A 24,813-nucleotide genomic window follows, 5' to 3' on the forward strand; every position below is an offset into this window, starting at 1 on the left:
GGTAGGTTTCCGTGCAAAATTAATTTCAGCGTGGAGACCTCCAGCTAGACCTAAGTGAAATAAATGAGCTATCCAATTACCACATTATGATCACATGTAGCCACCGTAAAAAATGCACTGACAAAATTTCCCCATCAGCAGCTTCTTTCCAGTATCTAATAGCGCCGGTATGCTAATGTGAAAAACTATAAAATTCTCAAAAAATTGTTTATTATTTAAAATCGGTGATGGTCTCTGTGCCTGCCATCTATTTTTTTGTTAAACGTTAAAGGGCGAGGGACACAGACTGAACACTTTAAGCACAGACTGGCTCTCATTATCATCGTATTTTGGGAATATCAGAGCCCTAATGAAAATCATCTTGTATTGTGAAATGGACCAAGAACTTTTAGAGGAGCACTGTGATGAAGCGATCAGATACGAACACTGTTGGTGTGTTTATTTATAGTCTTGCTTTGTATCACAGGGCTAAATTACCCTTTATACCAAGATTTTTATCAGGATATGTTAAAAAGCTCTTGAACTCAAGAGGCAGTTGCTTTGAATTTCATGGCAACGTCCACATTATTACCATGCACACATCAAAGATTTCCCCCTAAATCTCCGATGGAAACACAATCAATCTACTCAGTATGCATGGCTGGGACAGTGGGCCATCTCCCCCCTTTGAGGATGTCGACGCATTTGACCGATGTGCAGTCGATCCCCCAGATTGTGGCTAATCATCATTACCGGCCTGCTGAAACAATGACTTTCCTTCAGCCTGCTGGGCTTCAAGAAGGACACAAGGGATCTGCCAGTTTTTCTTATGGTGGCTTAACACTTGAGTCTGGATTTGAGGAATTAAGGCAGACTTGGGCGCAACAAAATGTGCACTCTGATCATCCATCCGAGTCATCAACTACGGCCTGGCTCGCACTGTAAATCTACCTCATGAATCACACAAAAATCAGCCATAGGTGGAGTATTTCTGTGTGATCGAGAATTTCATTTTATGCATTTGTTGCCTGAAAACAAATGATGACTGCTGCACATTCCTAAAAGGAGAAAAAAAATACAATTGTGAGGGAAAATGAGGACAGATGCATAGAAGGCAGTGTTTGGGGAATTCTCCAAAACGGACAGCGGATTATGAAAAATGACTTCTTCCTTACGGTGCTTAAAGGTTAGGTCTCTATTACACAGAGAGCAAAATGTCAGCAGTATCCCCTGAAAGAGTGGACTATGATATTAATGGAGAGTCCAGGGAACGGGCTTCCCCTGACTGAGTATCCCCTCTACCAGACACATTATTCATTTAGTTGTCAGCCAGCACCTGGCGCATGTAACACTAACATCTACAAACTAAATGATGGAGAGAATATGGCCCACCCTGGTAGGCAGCCAGTGGTGAAATGACTGTTGTTCATGAAGTATAATGGAGAGTAAAAGTACTGCTAGTAGATAATCGAAGAGCTCTCACGCAACTCAAGTTGTCACCCAGGACTTATTAGCATAATGTTCAATTTTCTAGCTAATATTGTACTTCCATTCGGCTCTTAGCTACCTCTGAGACTATAAGGATGGGGGAAACTAAGCTACGGCAATCAGGAACTGCAAAAAGAGCCGCCTCAAAATGGAGAGCACAAAATAATTCTTATCTCACAGCAGACAAAGTCTCCAGTGGATTCATTTCAGTGTGACCCCGTTTGATTAAGCATTGTGAGTCTTGTTTGATGTCTCAAACCAATGGGAGTAATCTCTTATATTTCAAGGTACTTTAATTTGTTTTCTTTTTTTACCCATTCTTGGATGAAGCTAAAGGAACAGTTTACACAGGAGTAAAGAATACAATTTTTTTTCCTACCGTAATCTTATCTCTACCCATAGTGCCGCCAGCAGATAATCGAAGAGCTCTCACGCAAATCATGTTGTCACCCAGGACTTATTGGCATAATGTTCAATTTTCTAGCTAATATTGTACTTTCAGTCGGCTCTTAGCTACCTCGGAGACTATAAGGATGGGGGAAACTAAACACAAGGGCTGAAGCAATCAGGACCTGCAAAAAGAGCTGCCTTAAAATGGAGAACACAAAAAAAAATTCACATCTTACAGCAGAAAAAGTCTCCAGCGGATCCTGCATCGGCTGAACTGACTCAGCGCCAAAAATAAACCGGTGTATAAATATTAAAGAAGGAAATATGTCTTGTTTGAATCGGTGTATGTAGTGTTTTATATTTAGTCCTGACCGCAGACACCCTTATCGAATTTCTCAAAGCAATCATGCGAGCGTTTTGCCATGTAATCTAACCGTACAACATCACTTAGAACACAAATGACAACGAATGTTGTGTTGTATGAAAATGTGATGAACCCAGACAGAATGACAAGATGATTTAATACATTACAGAGCGAGTCATCAGTCACATAGCCACCACTTTATCTGTGATGCAAAATGGCTTCTGCGCAAGGCACACTGTGGCGGTGGATTATTTGTGAGTAATATTCTTTTGCTGTGGTAAATATATTGTGTCATGAAGCAGAGGGTGGAAGAAAGATCCTCTCTCAGGCTGTTTTAATGAAGTCCCAAATGTCATCCTCATACTTCTTTTTCAAGAGCGAACTCCAAGAAATTCCTCTAGAAGGCTGACTGTCCCTCAGTGAGTCTTCAAGTGATTTGAAAACAAGCAGCTTCAGACAGAGGCAGCCTAACTAGGAAAACAAGACGAAAAACTATACTATAAAGGGGTCAAGGGTGGGCAGTAAACAGGTGGTTTCAGCTATTAAAGTCTATCTTTATGATTGGAGACGTTTGATGAATTGTTGAGGCGGCAGTGAGCTCTGATTAGGGTCGGCGAGGAATCTTTTTCGTTCTGGAAAACTAGTTAAGTAAAAGAATAGTTTCGCCAGCCCTGTGCCAAAAATGACTTTAATCATCACCATCTTATAATTCATTTGCAATTACCCCTTACTGCTACGTCTTTACAAAGAGGCTAATAGAAAAGGGGATTTCACAGTAACGCCATTATAGTGAAAAATGTCAATGTAATTCAGTGTTTTTGGTAAGTGCAGCGAAGAGCGTCAGAGGCTGGGTTTAAATTAGAGCCAACACATTTTTCTCTCAACAATAGTGAGGAGCAGAGAGAGAGAGGGGCGGGGGGAGGGGGGCTGAGGGAGGGTGGGCATCCAATTACTGGAGTACTGTGTGTGTCATCTTGACACCACGTTTGGGTTTCTTCAACAATGTATTAAACACACCAGACGTTAAGGCTGCACAGCAGTAATGATAGAAAGACGCACTGTTTTTGCTATGATTGGGGGGAATCAGTGAGCAGTTTGTCATAAACAACTCAATACAGTGTCAATATTTCTATTTTGACAACTTGTGTCAACATGCTCTTAGTCACTGCATTTTAAAGCAGAGACAATACACTGATGTGGAATAATATTTCCTGTTCATTTAAATGTGACTGCACTTGATTATGCATCTTGAGTCAAGTAACAATTTTTCAAACCATCGGGAGTAATCATCCATGTTAAAGAGACATTTCACCCTAAAAATCAAACCTCTACATTTTTCTTACATGATCTCACCCTTACATGAAGCCCCGTTACTAAATGATGCTAGGTGAAGCTTTTTGCATTGTGTCTTGAAGCAGAAAGGGTCTGCGGTTAGGTTTAGGCAACAAAACTATTAGGTAATGGTTAGGAAAAGACAGCGGGAGGCGACTCACATGAGGGGTTCCAATTGACACCCGAAAACACTGGGCTTTCACAAATGTGACCAGAAAAGGCAGTCGTGTATTATTGCTGAAACAAAAAAAAACTACATTTACAAGATGTAAACCTACGTTTACATCTTGCGCTGTCACAAACACACGTATCTCATCCATGAGTATATGCAGGCCTCCCTCTGTGTGGTGATACATTTGACAGGTGTAGTTCAAAAGAAAGAAAATTGCTCCTACTTATAACTGCTCACAACAAAGTCTGTGGATTATCTAGAGTAACTGGGTCATGATTTCTGGAGGGAGAAATTGCTGTTGAGTTTTTCAAATGTATTTTTATTTACTTATTTATTTTTGGCGCTTTGAGCACAACAGCCGAGTGCCATCTAGTTACATTATATTCAAGAAAAGGCCGACATCTCTACAGACGATATCTACAACATTCAGCATCTCACAACTAGACAATCTGGATTGATAAATAGCACTGCAGGTAAGAGGAACATATGTTTTTTTGCTTTTTGGTTGAACTGTCCCTTTAAAGTAGATTAGAAACAAGTGACACAGTCCTACATCACTGTTTAACTTGTCTTCAATCTCCACTGGGCAACTTTGCATGTTGGCAGCTCCAAGTGGCAGCAAATGTGATATTCGGCACCCAGAAGTCATGTAACATGACATAAGCAAACTGTAGGCAGTGAGCTCATGTTTGCCCAGCTGGCCTGTCTGATCACTTTATACCAAATGATACCAAAGAGATGAGTGAGGCATCAGATCAAACTTTGGTGAGTCCAGCTTTCGCTGGATGGAGAATCAGTAAGTTTGTTAATAAGATAAAAAAGTCTGCACAGAAAATGTCATTCTTTAAAGCAAAAGTGCCACATAAATCACAGGTCGTAGCTTCTTGAAGGGCAATAAATGCTGTTATTTTAAAGTCATCTGTGAGAGTTAACTGAACATATTTGCAGCACATTTGAAGATGACAACCTGAGCTTTGGGAAAAAATGACATTTTTCAATACTTTCTGACACTTCAAGGATTAAATGATGAATTAATTTATAAAAGAAACTGACTAATTAATTAATACTGAAAATATCTGTCAGTTTCCATTTGTTAATATAACAAATGTGTGTAATGATGGCAGGATGCACACCAGGTTTTTTTGCCATGCTGCCACTGTTGTACATTGTTTTATATGAGCTTATATGTGCAGTATTTGTTTTCATCAAGCCTGTATGTTTTATTGTATGTATTTATTAGACTTTAAGTCTGTGTTTTACTGCAACACAAATTGCCCTTGGCGATGATGAACTTTTTAACTTGAAAGCTGAGAAAAGCACAGTCAACTCTAAACATAAAATCAAAACAAATATACTTTAAAATAGTTAATGTTTGAGACTGAAAACACAATGACAGCTCATCTTTGGCAAGTCAGGATGTGCAGATGTCATGTTGCTATATTTGCTTTGCGTAGGCATTCCTCAGACTATCACCCATTCTGTTCCCATCTAGACTTTCTTTCTCAGCCCTCCAAACTTCTATGCTGTTCCCATTCACTGCTTGTACTTATACCTATGAAAGGTAATGCACTATAACTCATATAAAATCCACATAATCATAAGCCAGGAAGCTGTCTTCACTCATATGACGGGAGCAAATTAAAAAAGTATAAATAGTATAAAAGTCTGCGGTAGTGTTGTCACCATACTGGAATTCCTAACTTTGATACAAAACCTTTTCAGTCCTTTACTATCCTGAATTCAAGGCTAGAACATGACAGCGATGACTTTTCTTTTCTTCGTTAGTAGCAGAAAACAGTTAAATGACTTCAATGAAACTAAATGCAGCTGGTGCCTGTGTATATGTACTGTGGAAAATAAGTATAAATATTCAAAATCAATATGCATCGATAAATCAATATTTTTAACAACACTAGTCCATGTAGGGTGGTGGTCGGGTCAAACACCCACAGGAATTTGACCCAGGAGACTTCTGTTTGTGTCTCATGTGAAACCAAAGTCAACACTGAATTATTTAAAGTGACATACTTATTTAACGTCATGTCCCATCACTACTTAATGTAAGATGACAGCGCTCAACCATGATTATTTTCCTAAAGTCAAACAAATACAGGACTTTGACTGAGGAGACTGCTGTTTGTGTCTCATGTAAAAACCAAAGTCAACATTGTTACGTAGTTTTGTATGCAGGTAACATTACATTATCATGTCACATCTGATCACCACGTAACGAAATATGACAATGCTTAACCATGATTCTTTTCCTAAAGTCAAACAAACATCGGACTTTGACCTGTCCTGTGTGAAACTAAAAGTTAACAAGTTATTTTAAGTATGTAGGTAAGTTCACATTGTCACATCAGATTCCATGACTACTTAACGTAACACGTCTACACCCAACCATGATTCTTTTCCAAAAGTCAAACAAACATGGGACTTTGACCCAGGAGACTGGTGTTTGTGTCCTGTATGACACCAAAAGTTCACGTTGAGTTACTTTAAGTTAAGCACATATGCAACTAAGCATCATGTCCTATCACATAACATTGTTATGTTATGCACTTAATGCAATCTGATGATGCCCAAACCTGATACTTTTCCTAAGGCTAACTGACAGGGGTACACATTTGTAAATTTTATATGCACATATAAAAACATGTGCATTACTTTTTTCAGATATCATGTAAACTGTTGTATCAGGATACAGTGATTCTTTAGAGGTGCTATGCAAAACTGCATGCAGCTCCTTCGGCTAATGTAGAAAGAGACAATAGGTGGAAACTGCTCTAACCTATTTGCCAAATGGTCTGTCATCTAATGCCCTGGTGCTGCTCTGTTGTCTAATCCTACTGCTGAGGCCTCTAAAAGGATACATCGGCCTAATAAGATGAATGGGCTTTGACCCTGGAGCTGCTAAAAGCCAACCTGGCCAATTTATCTGAGTGACCTCTACTCTTGGCAGACACGTCCCTCGCCTCTCTTGGAAGCCTTTAGGCGGGATCAATACCATCGAGGCAAAACAACCCAAAACAAAGGGTGTCTGGAAGCTGGGATACAACTACTCACTGCCTTTTATGACCCTGAACTATGTTATAAGTTGCAAAAAATTGTATTTGGGTAGTTTCTTCCTGTATTACATTTTATTTTCCAAAATTTACAACACTGTCTTAGCTCTGACGATGACAGAATGCCAATGCTGCAATATCTGAAGGAGGAGCCATGGTTGAAACAGCATGTATAATGTGATTTGTGATTAAAGTGAGTTTTATTTTAAATATTTACAATACAGCTGGGCTGCTAAATCAGCCCTAATTCAATCAGGTATTCTCAAATCACAAATGGCTAATGTAAATCAAGATGTCAGCCGTATACTGATTCATCACTAATGTTATTATGAAAACCACAATTGTGACTATTCCAGGGCCCGGACTGAAACATCGAGAAGTGCATTTTGAGGGAAAATAAGATTTTGTCGACTAAATTAAGGATTCTGTTTCATGTTCTGTTTATTGGTGTTGGGTTTGTGTTCAGGCGAGATAAAAGGCCCCGGCTCGGATAGGTCGAGGCAGGATACGAAGAAGAAGAGACCCTTTTACATGAGAATATGTTTTCTCTCTTTGAGCACGAATCAGTTTACATGGTATACAATATCAATCGTTGGCCTCAAATCTATATCTGCAAAGTGCTTAGGTTTGCATTGGTGATTAGATGAATTGAACTGAGAACAGTCTGTTACTTGAGCATCCCCTCATAGCACGGATACCTAATGCCTCTCCCCTGCCTCTGAAGTGACCACAGTTTCAGGATGCTTTGCTCTGGGCACTTGGCCAGAAAGCTTTATGTATTCTGATACCATTCATTTTTAATCAGGACCAGAATATCCTTCCAAACCTCTTGCAAGCTGCCTTTGGCTACAAGGCATCAATTTTGTTATATTTTAATTGATTTGGCAGTTCTCCTCGTTGTCGACTCTATAATTTGATTGTTAATATTGCTAATATCCCAAGAAAGAACTGCCGCATTTAAAACACCTTTTCCATATTTTCATCTGCTCCCCTCTTGTTGCAGAATTATTCATTTCCCCCCTCACTATAGCATATACTGTAGGAAATATTGTGTGTGTTCAGCATATTTCTCTTGGCTTTCCACTTGCCCAACTCGTCTCGGCGTGCGGTGGAAGGGTTTCTTCACATGACTGCTGAGGAGAAAGGACATGAGAGCAGGGGAGGGGAATCTTCTTCTGTGGTATAATGAGTTTGACAATGAAAGTGACACTGCGTCCTCCCTGGACCTTGCCGTGTGATCAATCATAACAATGGCTCACCATTTCCTCCTCTGGATACTGACCTTTCTCCTTTCACGAAAGGAGGTGTGTGTAGGTGTCTGAGTCTGTCTATGTGTGTGTGTGTGTATGTGTGTGTGTGTGTGTGTGACTCTAGATTTCATTGTCCCATCATCCTCCTTCCAATCAGCCCTTGAAGTCCTTCTGCATAGCCATAAGGGTGTCCTTTCACAGGGAGCCTTTTTTTCCTTCCAAAAAGCAAAAAAGCCCAATTTAGGGAACACTGGTCTATTTCATTCTGCCGTACAAACTATTTTAAGCTCAGACATTTTCGGGGGGGGAGTGACATTAGGCTTATATGTTTAAAATCCCATCACCTGAACAGCTTACAAGGTGATTTGATGCCATTACTCCAGTGAGGAGAACTGCCAAGATTTCATGCAAATATCAATGAGTGTGATTATTTTCGGCTGTTTCTCGAAAGACAGTATGACATGTGTAGGAAGCCTCGAGCATGAAGTGATCCTATGGGGTTTTCGCTGACCCCGCCTCCCTGTCCTTGTCTCCCATGAGCCGACAGGACGTCTCATCAGCAGACTACTAACTGCATTTTCTGCAGACCTTTTCTGTATGTGCAGCATATTAGCTCCACTACTTGAATAAAACATTAAAAATAAACCTTAAAATATTGGCACTATCAAACTCATCTTAATATGCTTCAGCCACAAATATCCCATGTCTGCAATAAGGCGTCTAGACACTTTTTATAGCCATTTTTATGCTACTCTTAATTGTCGTTTTATCTGTGCTGCAGAGGTATATACTGTCTATAATGTCCTTAAACTACATAAAAATCTGATCAATACAGATCTGTGCAGTAACTCAAGCAGATATATTTTTAAGAAAAGCCAGGTAATTTTAGATAGTAAAATGTAAGTTTTATTCTTTTTTACTTTTAATTAAGAGTGCGCTTGGCATTAATCTACAATGTTAAATAATAGATGGAAGAAAAATTAATGCATAAATGAGTCAGTAAATGATGAAACATTAGTAAATGAGCAATAAAACACAAAAAACAAATTACATACAGAAATATTCATGTTTATACTTTTTGTTATACTGTACACTTGAGCTCCAATTACTCTATTAATTGACTGGATGTCAACTATTAAATCAACCGCCAACATATCTGATGATCAGTTAATCAAGTTAATCAAGTTCAAGTTAAGTCAAAATTGTCTGATTCTTGAGTTTAAATATTTTTTGGTTTCTTTACCCTATGAAAATAAACAAAATATTTTAGGCCTGTGGACAAAACAAGACAATTGATTCATTGTTAACTGTTGACTAAATCACCAGCTGATTAAACAGCCAATCGGTTTGAGCAATTTTTATGAAAAACATTCTTAAATTCAAGCTTAGTAAATATTAATCTTTTCTGGGTTTCTTTTCTACTCTATGACAGTAATATATCTTTGGCTTGTGGACAAAACGAGACATTTGATTCATTGTCAACTATTAAATTAATTGCCAACTAATTTGATATATTAATTTGATATAGCAAACTGATTTAATTTCGATTCAAAAAGCAGTTCTATTAGTTCTATTATTTCAGCTTCGTAAATGCAAATAATTCCTAGTTTATTTACTCTTCTTTCACAGTAAATTGAATGTGGACAAAAAAAGGCGTTTGCGGAGGTCTTACTGGGATTTGGGAAACACTGATTGATTTTTTTTTTTTTTACCATTTTCTGGCATTTTAACAACTAACCAACTAACCGATTAATCAAGAAAATAATCAACAGATTAATCAACAATGAAAATAACCATTAGTTGCAGCCCTATTGTACATGGTCTGACTACTGTTATGCTATTGTTTGTATTGTTAGAAAAATGCCCCTAAGAAATAAAGGTTAAATAACAACTTTTACCCTGAAAATACACAGAGGGGGTGAGAGCACACAACCCTGACAGCCTGCACCAGTATGGCGGGGAGCCTGTGTGTAGCCTGTTTGGTGAGCTCCAGGGCAAAAACAATGTTGACAAGCATTCGCTGCTGCTTGCTAAGCTTACCACTGTGAGAGCGCGCTAATAATTTAAGGCGACTGAGAATAGGTGAGAATATCAGCAGTTCAGTATCTTTCTTTTGGACTATGGTGGCCAAACAGTGAGAGCACACAGTTCAATGACATTTTAAGGAGAAAAGACATGCTTCCTCATCCCCCGTAAAGTTTGTAACCTTGAAATTTTATATTTTAAACTCTTTTGTGTAAAGGAAACAGCACACTGTGGGCTAAGTCTGTGTACAAGTCTCCATCAACATCTTTCACCTTATTAAATCAGGCAAATATTAGAGACTATTTGATACAGCAAGAGTAAATTGAGATCGAAGCCCTTTGATTTGTGGCATTGTTTGAGCTTGATGAAACGCTCACATGACGAAAACTCCCTGAAATCCCGACTGAAGTCAAGGTCTTTTAATGAAACATTTATCCGTGTGTGTACAAAAAGACTCTTACACACTTCCACTGCCAATGAAAAGATCCAGCTGTGTAATTTGTGGTTAAAATTGGCTTTGAATTGCGTGTGTCAAAAAGGAAACTGGAGCGGCTCACCACCAATATGACAATACATTTTTGCACATATTTGCATCATTATACATGATCACCAAAGTGGACTATTTAAAGTTTTTTTCTTTGTGTGGTTTCACTTTGGGTTTATGATTTATACACTACTGCAGCCTATAGCAGGAGAAGTGCTTTATAATAGAGTGTTTGAAATGGTTTTATTGTTTAAGTGTAAGTCGATTCACAGCTTTCTGCAATCCAGCACTTTTGGGCTCAGTGATTCGCTGAAGGACACGTTGGAAACAAAGCACAAAAGACCTTTTTTCTAACCCGCTATTTAGAGGAAAGACAAGCAAGCGTGACATAAGATGATCCTACGAGTGCGACGACAAGCAGAACAGAGACGTTTTCTACATTCAGATGAGACCGCGACAGAACAATCACCTTGACATCCAACTTTTTGATTGCAAACATCCAACACAGAGGAGCGCAAAAAGGTCAAAGCCACAGCACCATGACAATAGATATAACAAATATTCCTGTGTCCCAAGATAGGGGAGAGAAAAGAGATCGTGAAAGAAAGAAGACATGAAGCCAAACAGATTGGTGGGTTGGTGCTGGTCTGGGGACGACGTCTGAACACCCAGCGGCAGTCCAGGAAAGGAGAGAAAATCTATTTTGGCCAATATGAAACTAAAAAAAGACCTAGATACTACAGTATATCCTGACTTCTCAACTTCTGTCTGTTCAAAATTTAAGACTTACGACATTTACAACTGAGATTGTGATTTTAACCTGTGATAGGTGCAAAAAAAAGCTATAGAGCTATAGCTTACTGATTATCCACTTCACAAGCAATCAGTGAAACGTATGTCTTGCTTTTTTTTTTCCACACACACACACACATCTCACGAGACGTGAGATCGATCTGGGTTTAGAAAAACATTGTTGGCTGCTGAGAAGATACCAGTAATACATGTAATTATAAAGCACACAATTGGAGCAACATGCTAATCCGTGTTTCTTCCATTGATATTCATAGAATATAAAATGGCTTCCTGACTATTTCCGCATTGCAATGTAATACAATCACTCAATTAGTCTGTGTGATGAAGTGAAATGAGCCATTTTCTCTTGAGGACGGTAAATAGTGGCCCTCGTAATTGACAACTGCAGAGTAATTCCTAATCGTAATAACATGTCCTGCAGTCTGGCATCCCGCGAGTGATTAGACCGAGCCAAGTACGGGCTAAGACAGCGTTGCCAGTCGGCAGAACGAGGTGAAACTTCAGTTGGAGAGGAAAATGTTGATACTCAATGATTAGGTGACAGAAAATAGATGTTGGACAGCGTTAATAGCTTTTTGTGGTGGAGCTGCATCTCTGCAGACCATGTAACACTAACCCTGGCAGCTTAACCCAAATACCCATTAATACACAAGTGCTCTACTTGAAAGTGGACTTTTTTTTTTTTTTTTTTAACTGGAATATTATCAGCACACAATCGAAGGTTGTGTGTCAACCTTTGGACTAAAGCTCAAACAATCACTTTATGAATCCATTACTGGGAGTACATTTGAGTTGACGAGGTTTGGTCATTTGTATCTTGATTAATCATCCTGTGTTTCTTTGAATTTGTGAAGTGTATTTTTACAGGCATGCTTCAACTGTGATTGGAGAATAAAAAAAAAAGGTTAACATTTTTTTTTTAATTGAGGTGATCAGGGTCTTTTTTTAACAAGAGCAAAGCTATATGCTATAGGCTATATAACATTAGTTTACAAATTCTCCCAAAGTTTATTTTTTTATTCTCTGTTCACCGTTGAGGCAAGTGAGAAAAAGTTTTCTTCATGAATTCAAGATAACAACTGCTGAGTAACTGATACAAATAGGTACAAATAGTCATTTTTAAGGTAAGGCATTGCTTTAAGTCATTTATGATGCAAAAAGACCAACTGGCTCCAGATTTTTAAATATGAGAATTTGCTTTTTTTCAGTATATCATTGTCAATCAAATATCTTTGTTCTTTGGACTCTTCATCAGACATTCAAAGACATCAGCCTGGACAATGAAAAGCTGTGATCAACATTATTCACAATTTTCTGAGCCTTGATTCAGTGTATAACGTATGCTCTCGTTTTATTACAATTGCAAAGTCCCTTTCTCACCAATGCTTTGTTAATGATTTGGTGTGTTGGACATTACTGCAGAAGACAGCATTAGTAACGTGATACCAGATAAACGCTGAGCTTAGCTCTGTACCCTTCTCTGTCCTGTGCTACTCAAAAGTGTTTTACATTGCAACATTTCTACAAAAATAGATGTTTTAGTAAATACTAAGCATACAAATGAATAATTGAGACAGTTGTGTTAGATTTCGTAAACAAATTTTTGATAGTGTGTTGCCGTTGTTAAATATGGACCCTGATTGTTATTTTAAATGAAGAGTTTTCACCTTTCTGGGTTTGGGATCATGAATTCAAGGTAACATATGTCGTGTAATTGATATACAAATGATTATTTTGCAGGTGACGTATTCCTTTAAGCCATTTATGATACAAAAAGTCCCAAAACGTTGGTACCAGATTCTTAAATGTGAGGATTTGCTGTTTTTTTTTCTGTTTTACATCAATCAAATATATTTGGGCTTTGGTTTGTTGGTCAGACAGAACAAGAAATTTGAAGACATCACCTTGGGCAACTGAAAGTTGTGATGTTCAATTTTTAAAAACAATTTTCTGAGCCTTGATTCAGAGTGCTGTTTCATTTCAGATGTTAAGTCCGTTTCTTACCAGTGCATTTTTTATGATTCAGTGGGTTGGACATTATTGACCAATTGCAGCAAACAGCATAGATACATTTTTATCTACAAAGCAATACTGGGAAAACTTCCAGATTACCTCTGTACCCTTCTCTTTTTAAGTTCTTAGTAGCTATGCACCTTAAAGTGGTTGCTTTTTATTGAATCCCAGGTTTTAACAGATCTGGGGAAAACTGCATTTTGCTTCTGCGCACCCTGGGCATGAAAAGATCTAAAATACTAAACTTTTATATTCATTGATGAATTCAAGGGCATCAGAGAATATGTGGTGATGGAGGCATGTTTTTTTGGTTTTTTGGAAGGCCACAGTGTTAAATAGCTGTTCCTCTGTTCTATTGTGTACATGTATGTGTGTATTTATTTTAGTATATTGTGTTTTTTTTTACAGCTGAAACCTTGGCCAGGTTGCTTGTGAAAGATATGTGTGATCTCATTTGGACTTAAAAAAAAGGTAAAATAATTTACTACATGATTAATCATGTTGAAACGTGACAGCTTATCACAAATAAGCATATGGAAAAATAGAATTCCTATTTTGACTTCTCCAAATAGAGACTGAAAATGAAACACTTTTATTTTATTCGTAAAAATAAACCCTGCCGCAAAATATGAAAGTTCTGGATAAAAAAAAAAAAATCTAAATAATTAACCTACATCAAGCCTTAATTATCATCATGTAAGTTAAGCCTATTATTTGGGATAATTAATGCATAAATTACCAAATATCTCTTCACCAACATATGTGTCTTCACAATATTATTTTTATGAACTCTGTTTTTACCGTTTACAAGGGATATAGTACTTTCAAGAAAAGCTGTTTTCTCTCATTATTATGCAAATTTATTCAGCAAAACACTCCAAAGTCTAATCAGATCACCCACTCTGTAGGGGGTATAGCTGTGGTGTGAGTCGAAAGTTTTTCACCATGTGTTCTTGTTGTGTTAATGTGTTCACAAGAATGTGTGTGCACGCAGATGCACTCCACCAAAAAGACAGAAGGACGTCCCACACATGCACTGCATCATGGTGCTGAGCTGTAAAAGGGATACATTCTGATAAATGTGGTCAGTTTGTCATGCGCTGTGATCAGGGTTGAGATGTCTCCGACCTTTGCTCCGCACAGAAACAGGGCAGTGACCTCCTTTAAGCCTCTCTAAACTACTCAGAAATAGAAAACAGCCTTTTCACAACGCTGATGATGAGCACAACACCTGCCACGACACCTCGGCACGTCACCGCCGTATCCAGCATCCCCTGTCACCCCGAGCACTAACAATGTGAGCACTTAACCGGTGACAGCGACAGCAAGCAGGGAAGTGATGACAATAAATGATGGCAATCAAAGCACGCCTCCTCTTCTGACGAGGCACGAGATGAAGCTCCGACACCTTCCCAGCTCCTATTAACAAATGATGAAACTGTTTTCTCTGCCAGTCTTGGAGTGTTCTTCAAAAAACATCACAGATGGCCGGCCCTTTTGACCAGGAAAAAAACTCTCTGATGTTATTTATTCTTTTTGTGGTCGGCTTGTGCCATATTGAATTATGAAAGTGGCGAGGGAGGATTTCTGCCTGCTACGATCAATAGGCTGATTCCACTGTCACAATACAAAGCGCAGATCTGAGACAGGAGTTTGACAGATGGCGTGTCACCTTCGTCAGCGTGACGTCTCGCGCGCGCGCGTCCGCGTGCGTGTGTGTAAATGTCTGCACTTTTGCTTGATTTTCCTTATCATGGAGAGATACAGTGTGAGAAACAAAGTGAGATGTGTGCGGGCATGTGTGTGTGTGCGTGTGTGTGAGACAGGAGAGAGATGCAAAGTGAGAGAACACAGATACGTGCACACAGAGAACCATGTTAGAGGGTGTCTGATACGCTTTCATACTCCCACCCAAAAAGCCTTTGGTGCTTGCTGTGCTACAGCACACTTTGCTGTGACTCCTCCACTGATTTAATTAACCTTTTACTGGCACTGTTCACACAATGAATCTGGGAGCTATGGTAAAATCTGTACTGCAATGTAGACCTGTGACTTGGATAAATTGAAATGATTTTCCGATGCGTCCCCTTGTAAACAGTCCCGGAGATGATGGCTGTAAAGAAATACGAGGGACAGCTACCGCCACACTGGCCATTCTCCATGAAAACATCAAAGGGGACACTTTTTCCTCAGAAATTACTTCGGACAGAAGGTGCAGGCCCGAGCATGTGCTGCTTCTTTAACAAAGGATGACAGCCATCGCAGTGGAGGTCCCTTTCTCCTAACCAGGGGTCAGCAGACGCTGAGCCCCTCTACCAAACGATAAACCCCTCATGTGACGCTTTATACAGCCGAGGAGGGCTGTCACGATGTGCTGCAGTGCCGTAGCCGCAGTACCTAACAAGTCAGCGCGCTCTTTTTCACACCCTATTAGGAATACAACTCAACTGGGCCATGCTATGTTTCTGTTTCTTGCAGTCATTCATGTTTTATGAGGGGTATAATATTGATTCTGAAGGCAGCACAGTCAACATTAGGGTTGGAGGGGGGAAAAAAACACTTCTTTCCATGTTACACAGCAGCTATACCTTGACCCGATGGCCTTAAATATGAATATTTATATCACGATAACACTTGAACCTAAACTATAATAATTTAATCTTAAAACATTAAAAATGCATTGCACGAAAGCGCCATTGTGGCCTGCAGAATGGCAGCCCCAATTGGAAGCATCTACCCCACACTTGGCTTTCTTCACAAAGTGATTTTTTTTTTTTTTTTTTTTAATACGAGGAAATTTTCTGTCCTCATTTAAAATTTATTGTCTTCAGTGTTTACCAGAATGGTAGCACCACTTAAGACGAGTTCACATGTATTTTGAGGATTTAAATCTTGAAAATTAAAAGGCGTTATAATGGTTTGACAGAATTGCGTTCCATCTACTACAGAGCATTTGAAAAATTCAGTTTTTACAATAAGAGCAAGAGTGCATTGTTAGGTCTATCATCCATTTTCCATTTTCCAAGATATTTAAACAAATTCCACAGATTTCACAGACAGCTGCGTGCCTGCGTGGGACTGAAATACCCAACGACGTCAAGTGACCCACATTCTAACCCATGCAGTACAAACAATGCTTCAGCAAAGACCAAGGTCACCTTATTGCATCTATCTGTAATTAGTGTTTGAAAAGCAGCTTGTTTCTGTCCTCCCCCTCCTGTCAGTAAAAATACAAGAACATCTCAAATACGTTTTCTCCACTGAATTTGCTATATTATAAAAAGGTTAAAAATTGTTTAATAAACGATATCAGAAAAAACAACTGGAGCATCAGTGATTTTGATACATTTTATAACTCCACATGAATGCATTGCATATATTGCAGATGGAATTAATGGATTACATGACGATGCTACTGCTGCTGTGGGAACGCAGCTTAAACTTCTTTTTCTCTTCATCCTCAGCAGTTAACAGTAGTTTTTTGTTGTTGTTTTTTTTTTTTAAATTCTGACTGAAAAAAATTTAGACGATTTAAAGCTGTTTTTTTTTTTAAGAGACTGCCACTTATTGCAGACACGGACACTATACAGCTGGTACATGTCTCAACATTAATGTAACATGAGACAGTAAGTGAGCATATGTGAGTGTGTGCCAAAAAACATGTGCTTGTATGCGTGGGTGTTTGTGTGTGGTGAGATATCACTGTCAGGTAGAAAGAGGCAAGAAATGAAATAATTTCTCCATGAGGGGAGAGAGCATGGTTAATGGATTTTTGAATTAATGTACAAGTTAATCACTGTAAGCAGACAGATTATTAAAAGACAAGCTTTAATATTTCAGATAAAATTTTAGAAAGTATCTACAGAGTGTAGGATGGGTAGAAATATATGTGTATATGTATGTATGTGTATGTGTATTCAAGTGTGTATAAGCGCAGCGCGATATGGAAAAAATCTATTATTACAATATTTTTGACCAGTGATCTCAATATCAATTGTAAAGTATTGTATCGATTGGATTGTACTTACACAAAATATTCACAAGAGATTTTTAATGAATAATCATTTGTTTGTCACCAGTAAATAGTAATCATTCTAGTTATTTAAGTAACAGAACAGCTGGAACAGTCTGGTAAAATTACATTATTTTACTGTAATGAAGCCTTTAAAAACCACGAAAAAACAACATTTACAATATTACAATATCCAAGATCTCAGACAATATCTTGTCTCATATCAAGATATTGATACAATATTGATATATTTCCCAGCCACAGTGTGTATATATGTATATAAATATACTTAAATATATGTATTTTTCTTCAACATCAAAAACAATAAGAGAAAAATGAAATTAGGAAGAAAGCACAACTATTTTGTAAACTGTTTTAAATTCTGCATTGCACAGGCAATTTTAATCATACTTCCTGTGTTATTTTTTTGCATCAGTTGTTTTATAAACCACAAATCAAAATAAAATTACATTAAAAAGTAAATGTTTGGAAAATTATGTGCCTTTTTTACCGGGAGTTTTACGTGCTTCTTTTATAAAGAAATAAATTCTTGATTAATAGAACTTTTGCAGCGTAGCAACATGAAGGCTCAACTTTAAGCAATGCTGTTTGTTGTCCATGTAGTAAATACTATACATGTAAAGAGGATGGTGTCATCTAGTGAGATATACAAAGGGCAGCTTAGGATCACATGGACACTCTTGCAGCTAGAAAACCAATAAAACAGACACTTTAATCAATCAGTTTTGTTTTCGAGGGATTCTATCACTGACAGGGGATTATCTTAAGTGTAAAATCAATGAAAGCTGCATAACAGATGTGTCTTTTTCCTACTTCTTCATTAAAAAGAAATCTGATATTAATGGTTATGTCATAGGCCGCTATAATGCATCAAAGAGTATGGCATTAAAATAAAAAAGTGCAATTATTACAATGCAAGAGGGGTAAAAATGAGGATATGAAATGTTTTTAAAAACTTGACACAAAGTCATAAAAATCATCGACTGCACAGAGCATAACTGACAGCTCTTTCACTCTGTCGGCCCTCTTTATTCCACAGAAATTGAAAAATATACTTCAGCTAACGTTCTGGTGCCAAAATACAAAACGCACCACTTGAGAAAACAACCGCTCTTATTCTGTCTCTGCGGCTGCACTCAGCGGATCATTTAAAGCTGCAGATCGACAAGATGACCACTCTGGTTTCATTTTTAACAAAGGCGGACCTCTTATTCTTGGATCACGAAGGTTAACATTTGCAGATGTGGCGCTCTGCAAACGTACGGAGGCTTTTCGGTGCTTGTCTGTGTCGAAACACTCTGTAGAACAGAGCGAATTAGAATGAAATATTGAGTTCATTTATGAATAAGTGGGGCTGAACGGCCCCTTGTCGGAGCTTCTGCATGCATATTCAGTTGATGGAAACCTCTGGATGGGTCATTTCTCTTAGCTGCTTCATTAAATAGTGAAAGTCAAAAGTGCAATGCCTCCTGACAAAAAAAAAAAAAAAAAAAGAGAAGAGAGACTAAGATCTATAGAGGTGGAACAGTGGGCAAGGTTTTTCTTTGCTCCGGCTCAAAATCTAGATGACGAAAAGGGACTCCAAATATCGAGTTGGAATTTTAAATTGCACATTGTTCTTCCCACTGTGCGTTTTCAGCATATTAAAATGCAGTGCAGTTAAAAAGAACAGAAAGAGCAACTTCCAATAAATTAGTTCTTAGATGTTTCTGCTTTTGTGAGATTAAAAAGGCACAGCACCTGGGATAAAGATCTAGCAGGTATTGTTTATTTTCCCCTTATAATGAAACTAATTGAAACAATAGCGAATTAGATAAAGTCTCAGTGGGATGTTGCGTTAACTAGAGCCAATCAGCAGCAGCTTCTTGAGACGTTTCCAAAAGAAACTCCAGAGGAGGTAAGCCAGAGGGGCGTACTGTAGGGTAGTGTGTATGCGTGTGTGTGCGTCTGTGTGTGTGCTGATGCAGTTTAAGTGGTGGGGGAGCAGGTGCAATCTAAGCTCAATAGAGAACCTATTGTAGCTCGACTCGGCGTTGTCTTGCAGCAGCGACTGGCGATACGGTTTTGGCATGTACAGCAACAAATATGACCGGAGTCGAGCGCTATGGAGGTGAGCGGTCATGTTTACCGGCACCTCTGTGGTTCGGTCGAGCTTTTAGTGACTCATAAACGTATACAGAATATCAGGCCAAAGCAAAGGCCAGACGCTGGAACAAATACATGGGTTTGGATTCTGATGGCATTTTGAAAAGGTAAAAGACTTACTCAGCTACCCCCCGGAGACAAGCTCACTATGATGAATACTGCCATTAAGAAAATGACTTGTCTCAAATGTCAGACTGTAGCCAATGTTTTCAGAATAAAAATTGATAGCGCACGAACACGAGACATTTTCCCCCTTTTTTTTAACTCTTCTCTTTAATGTTCTTGCCAGGAAAGTGTAATCAACCCTAATTATTTTAACTGCCTGCCACTCTTTGAGATCATCGGTTTCTTAAAATAATTAGGGCTTTACATTCAATGTGTTTTAATGGTGATGGCTCACACTATGATGATGATGAATGATGTACAATGTCAGGAGCACTCAACGTCAGAGAAGAAAGCTTTAGACTAAAACATATGAGGCTGAGAGGATAAATTCAATGACAGCAGGGGAAATATTACTGACTTAAAGCATAATCTAAGAAAATGTGATGCATTTTAATAAAAAAAAGAATGCTGGAAGAGGAAATAGTGCTAAAATCCAACTCTAAATTAAATACTAAAGTAGATTACATGAGATATAAAGGATTTCCAGACTTTCAGCATGTAAACAAACACTATAAAACGTTTAAATTCAACAACAATGCAGCTGTCTTACATGCATCGCCGCCATTTGACGCAACAAAGATCTTCCCTCTTCAAACACAGAACCTCAATCCTCTGTCTCAGGTTTCCAGCATGATCAAATTTGCACTTCAAACCATTGTACCCATTTAATCAGCCATTGTGCATGCCCAGTCAACCACTGCAGAATTTCTAAGCAAAATCTCAGACTGAGGCACACAAAGCTATCTTTGATTATACGCTAGCCCATGGGGAAACTTTATCAAACTCCTTTGCTTCCTGCCGAGAAGGACCAGGTGACTAGGAACTGCTCAATCGGAAGGCCAAATTCTTTTCCGCATGCGGCAAGGAATCACGCCTTTGATCCAAAGAAAGGCAGCTGCAGACGCCTCTCCAGATACCAGCCCCACCAATCGCGCTTCCACTTCCTTCCACCAATCAGGGCCCCGGCTTCGGCGCCAACCATAATCCAACCTACTGCTGCTTTTTCCCTACATACTGATTCCCCCGCTTTGAAAAGCCTGATCCGCAAACAAATAAAGCATTTTGAGATAAAAGAATGAAAAGTGTGTCCTACTCACCCATCTCATTGTCCGATTTATTGTCCATTTCCGTGTCAGTGAGCGTGAGCGCTGAGTTAGAGCGACTGGAGAGGCATGAATCCTGCCCAGACTTTGCCCCCGTTCCCCAAAGAGTCATGGTACGTTCCGGTGATACAGGTTCATGGTTTTCTGTAGCGGCCGGTCCTCGGGAGTAGCTGCTGAGCGGGTGGGAGAGGCCCGTCTCAGGGCAGAGCGCCAAGCCTCTGCGGGCCGGCGGCTCGCAGATTCCGAGTTGCCTCAGCGAAAACGTCTGCCCTGTGAACGACAGAAGTTGTAAAGTTAACAAACCAATCAACAACGCGGTTAATGGCTGAGAGCAGGGAAAACACTTAACCTAAGAGCAGGGTGGAAGGGGAGGGGGTAATCGTTGAATTAAAGCCTTAACAACATCCTCCCACACTCATCAGCTTATCAAGATGCTCCGAAGCATTTTCTTTTCTGAAGCCAAAACTAGATTTTGTAAAAAGGTGGGCGTTTTTTTTTTTAAATTAAATGACCTATTTTTCTTTAGACATTTAAATCCCAAACAAATCACCTCAAATCACAATCCTTGTGTTCATCCACACATATGACAAATGAAAAAATAAATAAATAAAAAAATGCCACCACCCATTTATTATTTATTGTTTTATTTGCTGGTCCAGACACACAGCCTGTTTTCACAATTTGAATTACTCGAGGCTGTGGTGTTCACTGCAAATAAAATAATAGCCTGCAAAGCCTTCAAAGACACTGCGGCATCTCAGCAGAAATAAATAAATAAAATTTAAGACGCAGGAGTATTGCCAATAAACAAGAATACCTCATCGTGACCTCATTATGAGCCTCTAAGAAAATATTCTCAATGTTTGACTCACTGCATATCTGTCATTTAAAACCTATATGTAGTCATCCATGTGTAATGATGTGTGCCATCTGGTCAGTATGAAACCGATAGCCACAATGTCATAAATGATTTTTCATGTGATTAACCTGAAATTATATTTGCTAAAACCTTCATTTTTTTTTTTATTTAAATGCATTTTGTATGTAAACGACATCAGATGGGCTCGTCTGAGAGCAAAAATATTTACAATTTATACGTTTGCATAACAGAAATCACTGGTGCTGCAGTGTTATTGATGCATAATGATTTTTAAGATTTCAAGGTCAGACGAGTCAACATTTGTAAAAACACACTAAAATAATGCATCACAATTTAAAATATCTTCACAATGATCTGATATTAAGAAATGTTTCATGTCAGATATGAGGTCACAAAGTGATTTTTTTTTTTTATTATTATTATTATTATTATATTTCCGCGTAATGTTTCTTTATAATGTATTTTGTGTTGGAAATGGTGCAGAAAAACCCTTTCAAAGTAAGTGTACCACATCTGAAAATGCCAGAAAATGTAAAAATGCTCCAGAAAATAGATTTCCTCACATTAAAATCCATATCATTTAAAATGATCATTACATAAATACATTTTCATACACCATCACACACACACACACACAGCACAATGAGCAGATATACACTCATTTACACAAAATATGTTCTTTTTTCCCCCACTACTAGATGAATAACATTAAATCTGACATTTCCTGTGATGATGAGAGAAACAGTTGACATAAATGTCTGGATTTTAAAAGGAAATTAGAAAAAAAATAGCATTCTTCCTACAAGTTCATCATAATCCCATTAATTTTGAAATGGGCACCAATTAGCACCGAGAAAATGTAAGGGAGTAATGGACAGATTTTCTAATTGCAATCTTATGAGCCAAAGGAGTGCCATAAAATAGAATAAACTGCTCAAACTTTTTTAATTACAGAAATTAGAGCACTTTCTAGCAGCCAATTAAACGACAGGGTTATTTACTGAGCACTTTTATGTATTATTTTAACATAGTCCTGCAGAGTGGGAACATTTTATAAGGCCATATGTATCCCACCCTATGTGTGAAAGTTAGGGGAAACTAAATTGTGCTTTTGTTTGACATCATCTAATTGTGTTTACTGCTGTCTAGCATCCTAGCACTGTGCCGTTATTTCCTGTCAAACTTGCAGAGAATTAGTGGAAGATAAAACTGCAAAATTGAGTAAACACAACAAAAAAACAAAATCCCTGCATTTATGGTCTTTTACTAAAGACGTTTCACACTGTTTAACATCAGTAAATGAAGTGGATATAGGGATTTTGTTGTTTGTCATATTTAAATGTATCTACAGAGTTGGAGATGAAAACTGTAAGTTCTTAAATTAAAAGATATTTTTAACTACTAATCATGCTTTTAGCAGCCAAGGTTGCCAAGGTCATAATGTGGGCTTTAAAGTTAAACATAATTGTCTTCTGCTTATCCATGTCAGCCTCTATAACCACACTTCTTAGCTCACATTACAGAGATACATCTGACAAATGCTGAAAAATCAGAGTAAACATTTGCTCTCGCTAACCTGGCCTGCTGTACTCCACACTCTCCTTGTGGACCATCTCCTTGACTCTGCCTCCAAACAGCATTCGTGAAGGGTCATGGTCAAAGGCCTGGAGCGTTTCGCTGGAGCTGTAGGATTTCTGAGTGGGTACACGGCAGGCTCCCTCCTCGCGGTCGGCAGAGGAGGCGGTGTAACGGCGCTCCCGATCCTTGTCTCTCTCGCAGTATCTCTCTCGGTCTCTCTGGCTCTTGGACAGCGAGCAGAAAGGCCGCTGCTCCCTCACCCGTTCCATGCTGCCCGCATGCTGGGTATCCAACTCCCTCCCCTTCGCCCTCTCCTGAGAGACTCACCACTGGTTTATTCGCTCCTTTCTCCCCCTCCTTTTCCTCCTCCGGTTGTGATTCTGCACCGACTTGGCCCCCAAACTCCCCTCCCCACTTTTTAACCTCTGTCAGGCTCTTCCTCAGTCCATTCAGGCTTCCACCCACTCTACCTGGAGAAAGAGAGACAGAGGAGAGGAGAGGAAGCAAGAAGCTCAGATAACACTAATCCATCTGCTTCATCTTCAAAAGTACACACTTATCCCCTTCTCACTGCCCCACCCCCGCCGCTCCTTCACCACCCCTGAAACCTCACCCGTGAACTCTTGTCATACATGACTTCCTCTCTTAAAAGAAGATCACCTCCTCATTCTGCCTCCTTTGGCCTTCAAACTCAAGTTCATTTTTTTGTGTGCTTATCTTAAAAATATCCACATTTTTCACATCAAGCAAAAGCATTTTTTTTCTAAAGCCAGTGGCAGCTTCACACAATAAATTTTTTACGAGTGAAAAATCTTGAGCCTTCTTAATTTTCCCATGACGACAGTCCAAAATTAACATCCACCGAGTGTCAGATGCTGGTTAGATGACTGATTAATCAATACATCACACATCACAGTGGCAAGTGACTTTTTGACACAATCATATCATGCTTTAATTTTTAATTTAAATTGTAACTCATGTAGAATTATAATACTGACCCATGATATGCATGTACACCCAGTGTCAGTTTCTATACACAGAATAGCAATGATATCAAGTGAGATGGCACATCCCAATAAAAAATGCATACTTGCTGTAGGCTATAAATATATCTTAACTTCACCAGCCTTGACATAGTAAAAACATTAAAGTGTTGGTTTGCATAATAATAATTATAATAATGGTTTCTATGTCATATCTGCCCATGCAGATAGCTCTGGTTTTAGTTGTTAAGGTTTTTCAGTCTGAAAATTGTCTGCATCGACCCCAGTGGAGGTCAACGAAACTTCATTTGAGGTACTCACAGTATTGAGAAAAAAAAATGTTTTTGCAATTTGGGTGAAGAGATTCTTTAGACTGTATGTCTTTGACAACACCAAAGAGCCTGGTGTCTAATTTAAGCAATCAATCATTTATTTAATTATTTGTCACATGGTAGTTATACAAGATACAGCTCCAGTGAAATGTGTTCCCATCGGCTCCTTTAATTTGTGTACTGCAAATCCGTCCTTACATTAACTACCAAAACTTTCTT

At 38.6% G+C, this 24,813-nt stretch overlaps 1 protein-coding gene across 1 annotated transcript in view; it reads right to left on the bottom strand.

Moving 5' to 3' along the window:
* Positions 1–23,548, bottom strand: part of LOC121947781 (teneurin-3-like) — a 173,716-nt gene extending 150,168 nt beyond the window's left edge. The window contains exons 1-2 of the mRNA XM_042492896.1: positions 23,278–23,548; positions 20,816–21,091 (exon numbers count right to left, since the gene is read on the bottom strand). Of these exons, the coding sequence (XP_042348830.1) occupies positions 20,816–21,091; positions 23,278–23,548 (547 nt within the window). The remainder of the gene's footprint in view (positions 1–20,815; positions 21,092–23,277) is intronic.
* Between the last annotated feature and the right edge of the window lie 1,265 nt (positions 23,549–24,813).

The sequence above is a fragment of the Plectropomus leopardus genome, chromosome 9, assembly GCF_008729295.1.
Source record: "Plectropomus leopardus isolate mb chromosome 9, YSFRI_Pleo_2.0, whole genome shotgun sequence".
NCBI lineage: Eukaryota > Metazoa > Chordata > Actinopteri > Perciformes > Serranidae > Plectropomus > Plectropomus leopardus.